Source organism: Thamnophis sirtalis, unplaced genomic scaffold (genome assembly GCF_051295495.1).
Source record: "Thamnophis sirtalis isolate CommonGarterSnake01/CBP01778 unplaced genomic scaffold, rThaSir2_p1.2 scaffold_8, whole genome shotgun sequence".
NCBI lineage: Eukaryota > Metazoa > Chordata > Lepidosauria > Squamata > Natricidae > Thamnophis > Thamnophis sirtalis.
Window position 1 is genome coordinate 749,623 of NW_028261388.1, and position 8,451 is coordinate 758,073.

Here is an 8,451-nt window from a genome sequence, read left to right on the forward strand (position 1 = left end):
AGGAGAAGAAGGAGAAGGAGAAGAACAAGAGAGGAAGGGAGGAAGGAGGAGGAGGAGGAGGAGGAGGAGGAGGAGAAGAAGAAGAAGAAGAAGAAGAAGGAGAAGGAGAAGGAGAAGGAGAAGGAGAAGGAGAGGAAGGGAGGAAGGAGGAGGAGGAGAAGAACAAGAAGAAGAAGGAAGGAGGAGAAGGAGGAGGAGAAGAAGAAGAAGAAGAAGAAGAAGAGAGGAAGGGAGGAAGGAGGAGGAGAAGAACAAGAACAAGAACAAGAAGAAGAAGAGAGGAAGGGAGGAAGGGAGGAAGGAGGAGGAGGAGGAGGAGAAGAAGAACAAGAAGAAGAAGGGAGGAAGGAGGAGAAGAAGGAGGAGGAGGAGGAGGAGGAGAAGAACAAGAACAAGAAGAAGAGAGGAAGGGAGGAAGGAGGAGAAGAAGGAGGGGGAGGAGAAGAAGAAGAAGAGAGGAAGGGAGGAAGGAGGAGAAGAAGAAGGAGGAGGAAGAGGAGGAGGAGGAGGAGGAGAAGAAGAAGAAGAAAGGACCTTTGGGACAACTGTAGAGCTGGTGGATGGCTGAGAATCTCATAGCAGATTGAATGCAATTCTCCCCCCCCCCCTCAAAGAAATCCACATTTACAGAATAACATCATTGGCACAAAACTTTCTAGGAAAAGACAAAGAAGCAGCAAAGAAGATTGGCCAAGGCCTTCCAGGGCAAAGGCGGGTAAGAGGAGGGGAAGCGGCCACGTTCCAGAAACGCCTTTATCCTCGTCCCCTCCGCTGGCGCCCAGGACGAGAGACTGAGCCAATGGTTCCTTTCATCCAAGAGGAAGGTTTGGACGGAGGCTTCCAGAAGATCCCCATTGCAGCTCCAAAGATCCAGCCTCAAAGAGGAAAGATCCCTGGGAAGCCTCCCGATGCGTCTCCCACTGTCAGCGGGACGCAAATGCGGCGCGGAAAGACGGGAGAAGATTTCGCATTCCCTGACTTGAAAGCAACACGGCCCATCGCACAAATCCGGCTTGCACAGACATGTCCGATGGTGGAGTTTGTGCCGGCTGAATTTCGGTTGCCGGCTCTGCGTCCGAAATGTGGGGGAAGGGGACAGCACATCTGGCTCCCACCAAGGTCCGGGCAGCGACCAGCAACGTCAATTTGTCACATTCCTTTCAGGAGGGGGTTGGAGAAAGCCAGCCGGACAAGAAGGGCTGGGGGTGAAGGAGCACCCACAAACAATACAGGCCGTCCTTGATTTATGGCCACAATCAGGAACAGGATTTTTGTTGCTAAACCAGCAAGGATTATCACACCAGGTCTTAATGGTTTCAATGGTCATATGTTTATACATGCATGTGTTCGAAAGATCCATGTTCAGATACCGCTGTCTAGGTAGGGCTCTAGGCCAACCATTAAAACCAGGTGCAACTCGCGTAATAACCCTCGCTCGTTTAGCAACAAAAATTCTATTTTATTATGTTGTTTTTTTTAATCTAGGCAAACTGTTAATATATACATTGCAAGTCATCTACGCTAGAAGCAAGAGGGGGAAGTGGGGGCTTCTGCGGGGTGGGGGGGGGGAGACTGTAGGGTCCTTGAGGCTCTCTGAGCTTAGTTGTCTTCTTGAAGATTGTCTCATGACCCAACTAGGTAATATCATCAGTGCCGGAAGGGAATAGAGCAGTGTTTCTCAACCTTGGCCACTTGAAGATGTCTGGACTTCAACTCCCAGAATTCCCCAGCCAGCGAATGCTGGCTGGGGAATTCTGGGAGTTGAAGTCCGGACATCTTCAAGTGGCCAAGGTTGAGAAACACTGCTCTAGAATATGAAAGTCTGCATAAAATTCCTTCCTATGCAAGGATTGAGGAACATTTGAAGTGTCTAGGACAGTGTTTCTCAACCTTGGCAACTTGAAGATGTCCGGACTTCAACTCCCAGAATTCCCCAGCCAGCATTCGCTGGCTGGGGAATTCTGGGAGTTGAAGTCCAGACATCTTCAAGTAGCCAAGGTTGAGAAACACTGGAATAGAGTTAGCTCTCTTTTGACCTACTCTCTTCTAGAATGTTACCTAGTTAAGTAATGAAATGCCTGCAAGAAAACAAGCGCCATTGAACCCCCAGTTCCATCCTGAGCTTCTAGCAGCATTTATGAGATTTATATGCCGCCCATCTTGCTATGAGCCGAGGTGGCGCAGTGGTTAAATGCAGCATTGCAGGCTACTTCAGCTGACTGCAGTTCTGCAGTTCGGCTGTTCAAATCTCACCGGCTCAAGGTTGACTCAGCCTTCCACCCTTCTGAGGTGGGTGAAATGAGGACCCAGACTGTGGGGGCGATATGCTGACTCTGTAAACCGCTTAGAGAGGGCTGAAAGCCCTATGAAGCGCTATATAAGTCTAACTGCTATTGCTATGAATTGGCCGTAAGCAGCTTATAACTAAGTAAAAACAATAAGGCAAAAACACCAACTATTAAAATGATAAATATTGCAATTAAAATTGGCTTAACAAAGGAGGCAGGAAAGCAGCCAGGTGCACGGAGGTATTCTTGGAAAATGGATGTGCTATTATTATGCTCCTTATCGTTCCCTTTGCCTTTCTGTTTATTGGGTGCAAGGTACATCAAAAGGCACACTGGAAGCTTCAACGCACAGCTGACCAGCCCCGAAATCTCCACCAGAAACACTTGGATTCCAGATCCCTCCGCTGTAACGTTGCATTTATTTGGGATGTGTGTGTTTTTTTTTTAGTGTTTTTAAAATGCTTGTGATCTTTTTCATGGTTTGGAATCTGGAAGCTACCCAAAGTCCTGGATTGAGGTGGGCGGCTACAGAAATCAAATTAATGGAATAGACCAGTGTTTCTCAACCTTGTCAACTTGAAGATGTCCGGACTTCAACTCCCAGAATCCCCCAGCCAGCATTCGCTGGCTGGGGAATTCTGGGAGTTGAAGTCCGGACATCTTCAAGTTGACAAGGTTGAGAAACACTGGAATAGACAAATGAACGAATCAATCAAAGGTGTCCTTAGCACACCTGTGAAGTGTGTGAACACACAACCGCCCAGTGACAAAGCCTGGCAGTGACAAGCAAAGGGGGGTTTTTGTGCCTGGAGGGCATCAAGGAGGGGAATTGGTGGAGGGGGGGAGGCCCAGCCTCCCAGTCACAGGTCACACCCTCCCCCCCCATCACACACACATTACACAAACACAAACACACCAAAAGCATCCCAGTTGTGGTGTCTCCTGTTAAGGATTCTGCGGGGGGGGGGGGGACGACATCTGGACAGGGGCGAAAGAGGCTGCCCAGGGGAGGAGGGGGGGGTTGAAGGACCCCAAGGGGCAGAAAGTGGGGGTCTTTCGAACCCCCCTCCCCAAAGCAGAATTGCACCCCGAAGGAAAAATGAAGGATTCACCCCCAAAACAGAATTCCCGACTCTCCCCCACCCCCCGGCCTTTGAGCAGCGCCCCAAAATGAAGGACCCCCGCCCCATAGAAAGGGCCCCCAAAGCTTCGTTGAAGGGTGGGGGAGGGTGGGAGGAATAGATGCCCCCCCACTCACCCCCCCTTCTTCCCAGCGCCCCCGCCTCCTCCTCCCCCCAAATCCCCGTCTCTCTTTTGCTCCCCCATTTACAGATGGGGGGGGGGCAAACCCGCGCAGAGCCGCGTTCGCACGACACGCTTAACCCGGACACGGGATGGCCACTGCGGGACCGGGGAAGGGCATACACGTGTACACAACACCTCCCCTCCTCCCACATACACACACACGCGCGCCCCCCGAGCCCCCCCCTCCTGTTCCCCCCCCCGAAGCAGCGGCCTACCTGCTCGGCCGTCCCACCTGGCAGGGCCGTCGTGAGGGAGGCAGAGGCTCCCGGTGGCTCCCGGTGGTGGTGGGGACGCCTTGCGGGCTCCAGTCAGGGCTTTCCGCGCCTCACCGAGAGGTCGAGTTGGGCCTCTCCGCGGGCCGCAGCCGGAGCGGAGGCGACGGCGAGCGCGGCCCGGAACTACGCCTCCCAGCAGGCCCCGCCCGCCCAGACACCGGGCTTCCGGTCTGGGCTAGCGGAGAGAGAGACTACACCTCCCGGCGGCCCTTGCGCGGCGATCGCTTGTCTGTCTGCCTTTCTTTTCTTTCTTTTTTTGGTTCCCCGCTTCCGAACGCGGCTGTATTGCTGTTGCCTAGGCGACGCCCCGCCCTCGCATTCCAATGTGCGGCGGCGGAGCCGGGGCGCCGCGCGAGAATGGTGGGTCTGCGCGCGCGCGGTTGGGGGGGGCTTTTGCAAGGCAGGGGGCGGCCGGGGGGGGGGGGACAGGGGCAGGTGGGGAAAAAAGCCCGTTGCAGATTGTACTCCTGCTTCCATCATCCCCAGCCACGGCCAAGAGAGGAAGGCGCGCTCCCCGGGACCAGCGGTGCGGATTTGAGGGGGGGGGTCGCCTCTGCGCGGAGCCCACCCAGATCCCGATGCAGCCCCGGAGCTGCACCCGTACAAGGTCGCCCCTGTTTTGCACGCTTCCCCGTGTGCACCAGGGCTCCCGATGATCCCCCGCAAGAGAAAGAGTGGGAGTGCTCTGCGCCCGATCCAGTGGGGATGCGCGCGATGCGAGCACAGGGGGGGGGGGCAGAGCAGCGCAGCCTGGGCTTCCCAAAGCGCTACCCTCTGGAAGGGCCGGACTACCACTCCCAACACCCACAGCTGACTTGTGACTCCCCTAGAGGGACCCCCAACACATATCAGGCTTGGCCTCAGGGACCCTCTTGCGCGTGGGGGAGCCCTCCGAAGACCCCTCCCGGCTGAAAGGAGCGTAGCCAATGCAGGGTGGCAGGCGGTGCTCTGGGCTGGCAGCAATTCTGCATCGGTGTGATGAGGATGATGACATGGATGGTGAATGAAGAACTTTATGCCCCACTTCCAAGGACTCACAACCCCCCCCCCCCGAAGTTCATTGAACTTGGCCCAACTCCCTTGAATCCCCTTCTATCAGCCAGCCGTTTATGGTGACAGAATAACAGAATGGGAAGGGACCTTGGAGGTCTTCTAGTCCAACCCCCCTGCTCAAGCAAGAGATCCTATACCCTTTCATGGTTGCCCAATCTGTTCTTTCAACCCTAACTTCACGAGTAGGGCTGTTCCACCGCCTAAGAATTCTCACAACCAAAAGATTCCTCCTCATTTCTAGAATGGATCTCTCATTGTAAAGGTTCCACTTGTTAGTTCTTGCCTTAGCTTCAGCTGCTAGAGCAGTGTTTCTCAACCTTGGCAACTTGAAGATGTCCGGACTTCAACTCCCAGAATTCCCCAGCCAGCGAATGCTGGCTGAGGAATTCTGGGAGTTGAAGTCCGGACATCTTCAAGTTGCCAAGGTTGAGAAACACTGTGCTAGAGGGAGTAGATCCCCTTCCCTGTAACCGGCCTTCCTGTATTTGGTGTTTCCCTTTGTGCTGGCAAACGGAGCAGAGGGAGGGGGGAGCCTTGTAAGGCAGAGGGCACCGTGCCCAGGATCCCTGTCAGCAGAGCCAGGGAAAAGTTATAGGAACTCAGCTGCCTTATGGGAATCGGAGTCCAGTTTGGGACTGCAGCATAGCTCTTTCCTTCCTGGTGTCAATTCCGTGGGGTCCTTGGTGCTCTTTAAGATGGGTTCTTGCAAACATTTCGTTTCACAACTAATTAACATCCCCAATGCGAGGAGGAGGAGGAAGATTGTGGGTTCCTTGGTGCTGAGTTTGGTTGTTATGTTTCATGGCCCAGGCGTGTAACATCATCAGTGCTAGAAGTAGCAGTAGCAGTTAGACTTATATACCGCTTCATAGGGCTTTCAGCCCTCTCTAAGCGGTTTACAGAGTCAGCGTATCGCCCCCACAGTCTGGGTCCTCACTTCACCCACCTCGGAAGGATGGAAGGCTGAGTCAACCTTCAGCCGGTGAGATTAGAACCGCTGAACTGCAGATAACAGTCAGCTGAAATAGCAGTTAGACTTATATACCGCTTCATAGGGCTTTCAGCCCTCTCTAAGCGGTTTACAGAGTCAGCATATCGCCCCCAACAACAATCCGGGTCCTCATTTTACCCACTTCGGAAGGATGGAAGGCTGAGTCAACCTTCAGCCGGTGAGATTAGAACCGCCGAACTGCAGATAACAGTCAGCTGAAGTGGCCTGCAGTACTGCATTTAACCACTGCGCCACCAAGGGAGGAGGAAGGGGTGGGGGCAAGGAAGACGGAGGGGTCCTTGGTGCTCTCTGGGCTTGGTGGTTTTCCTGCAGAAGTTTCAGGGCGCATCTAGGTAACTTATCACTGCTGAAAGAGAGCAGGGATCTTATCTGCAGCCTATTCCCAGATAAGCAGGGATTAGCACCAGACGAACAACAAAGCAGAAAGCAGTACCCTAATGAAGGTACTGTTCAAGGAGAAAAATCACAACCTCGCCAACACGGACAGGGCAAGTATCCTGTATATAAACAGGGAGTAAATCCCACACTCCCTCACACTGATGATGTTCCCTAGTTGGGTTATAGAACATCTGCAAGAAAACCACCAAACTCAGAGAGCACCAAGGACACCACCACCCCTTCCTCCTCGAAACCCCTCCTCCCTTCTAGCACTGATGATGTTCCCTAGTTGGCTCATGAAAGGTCTGCAAGGAAACCACCCAGCTCAGAGAGCACCAAGGACCCCCACAGTTCAACCCTGAGTAGCAACTATGGTCTTCGGTCGGTGTTAATTCTGTTTTTCATTTCTTCTCCAGGCAAGTTCTGCTCTTTCCTTTCCCAGGTGGGTAATTTCTGCTCTCGGCCTCCCCAGAGTTTTGCAGAGCTGCAAGAAGCACCATGGATTCCTCTAATCTCCGCTCTGGGTCTCCTACATCTCACCCTGCTTCTGGCCCCTTGCCAATATTGCCCCAGGGCATCTCTTTCCTGGCGTAGAATCAGTGCCAGCTTTGGGGTAAGAGCCAGGACCAGGCCTAGGCAAGAAGGGGGGGGGGGAGCATTTACCCTCCAAACACCAATAGGGCAACTTCAGCTGAACAGGTGGCAGGGCAGGGAAAGGAGAGGGGGGGGGGTGGCATCTGGGGAATACCCTGATTCGCATTCAGGTCTCCTATATAGCACAGCTGCCGTGTGCTTTGAGAAATGATACACCCCAATGGAGTTGCATCATTAGAAAAGGTGTCTCCCCTGCTTATTTCCCCCCCCCCAAAAAAAACCCTCTGGCTGCAAAAGCAAGGGGCTACAATTTTGCAGCCCCCATTAGTATGTGGGGCTGGGGGGGGGGGGCAGGAGGACGGCGTGAAGCAACATCTGTCCCATTGGGAGCCTTTAAAGCAGGGGTGTTCAAACTGGGCCATTGGAACAGAGGTGGACTTCAACTCCCAGAATTCCCCAGCCAGAAAGTGGGTGTGGCTGAGCAACAGCCTCCTTCTCCAGACACAGGGGGTTTTTTTGGTGGGGGGGGGAGGAGGCAGCCAGCACAGCTAATGAAGCTTCAGAGTTACAACGCAGGAAACGGTCACAGCCTCCCTGCAGGTGGTCATCAGAATTCAGGTGCTGGTCAACCAGCCTCTATGGACAATGGTTGCAGCATCCCGGGGTCACGTGATTGTCGTTTCTGACCTTCCGACAAGCGAAGTCAGTGGGGGGAGCCAGATTCGCTTAGTGACCACAGCAGAAAAAGTCATGAAAAGGAGCATGACCCATTTAATGTCTTAGTGCCAAAATTCTAGTCCCAATTCTGGTTGTGGGTTGACAACTCCCTGTATCTTCACGGCTGAAGGTCAGAATTCTAGCAACCATCTCTTCCCCTTCCTTCCTTCCTTCCTTCCTTCCTTCCTTCCTTCCTTCCTTCCTTCCTTCCATCCATCCATCCTTCCATCCATCCATCCTTCCTTCCATCCTTCCTTCCATCCTTCCTTCCATCCATCCTTCCATCCATCCATCCTTCCTTCCATCCTTCCTTCCATCCTTCCTTCCATCCATCCTTCCTTCCATCCTTCCTTCCTTCCATCCATCCTTCCTTCCATCCATCCTTCCTTCCTTCCTTCCATCCTTCCTTCCTTCCTTCCTTCCTTTCCATCCTTCCTTCCTTCCTTCTCCTTTCTTAGTCTCTCCTTCCTTTGTTCCCTCCCTCCTTTCCTTCCCCAACTCTTTCCTTCTTCCCCTCTTCTCCTCTTCCTTCCTTTCCTCCCAATTTCCATTCCTTCATTCCCTCACTCCTTGTTTTTACCAACCTCCCACCCTCCCTCCTCCAAGATACCGGAGCTCTTGAGATATGCCTGCCTGGGCACAGGTGTTCGGCGGCTGGCACAGCTCCAGCTGCTCCTGCCCAGGGGCTCCACACAGCAAACTTTCTTGGCTTGAGGGTTGAGAGGATGCAGTGCACGGATGTACTGAGGTTTCGGCTTCCATGGTGATTTGCGAATCGTGGTTTATAGAGTCTCTCTGCAACAGGGCTGCCCTCGTTGCGTGGCTAGAA

General features: G+C 53.5%; 2 protein-coding genes across 2 annotated transcripts in view; one reads left to right on the top strand and one right to left on the bottom strand.

Moving 5' to 3' along the window:
• Positions 1-3,998, bottom strand: part of LOC148044240 (nuclear mitotic apparatus protein 1-like) — a 30,818-nt gene extending 26,820 nt beyond the window's left edge. The window contains exon 1 of the mRNA XM_087720927.1: positions 3,809-3,998. The gene's annotated coding sequence lies outside the window, so the exon portion shown is untranslated. The remainder of the gene's footprint in view (positions 1-3,808) is intronic.
• A 4,349-nt stretch (positions 3,999-8,347) lies between these two features.
• The window catches only part of LOC148044241 (transmembrane O-methyltransferase homolog), a 1,248-nt gene continuing 1,144 nt past the window's right edge, over positions 8,348-8,451 (top strand). Inside the window, exon 1 of the mRNA XM_087722010.1 lies at positions 8,348-8,362. Within this exon, the coding sequence (XP_087578136.1) occupies positions 8,348-8,362 (15 nt within the window). The remainder of the gene's footprint in view (positions 8,363-8,451) is intronic.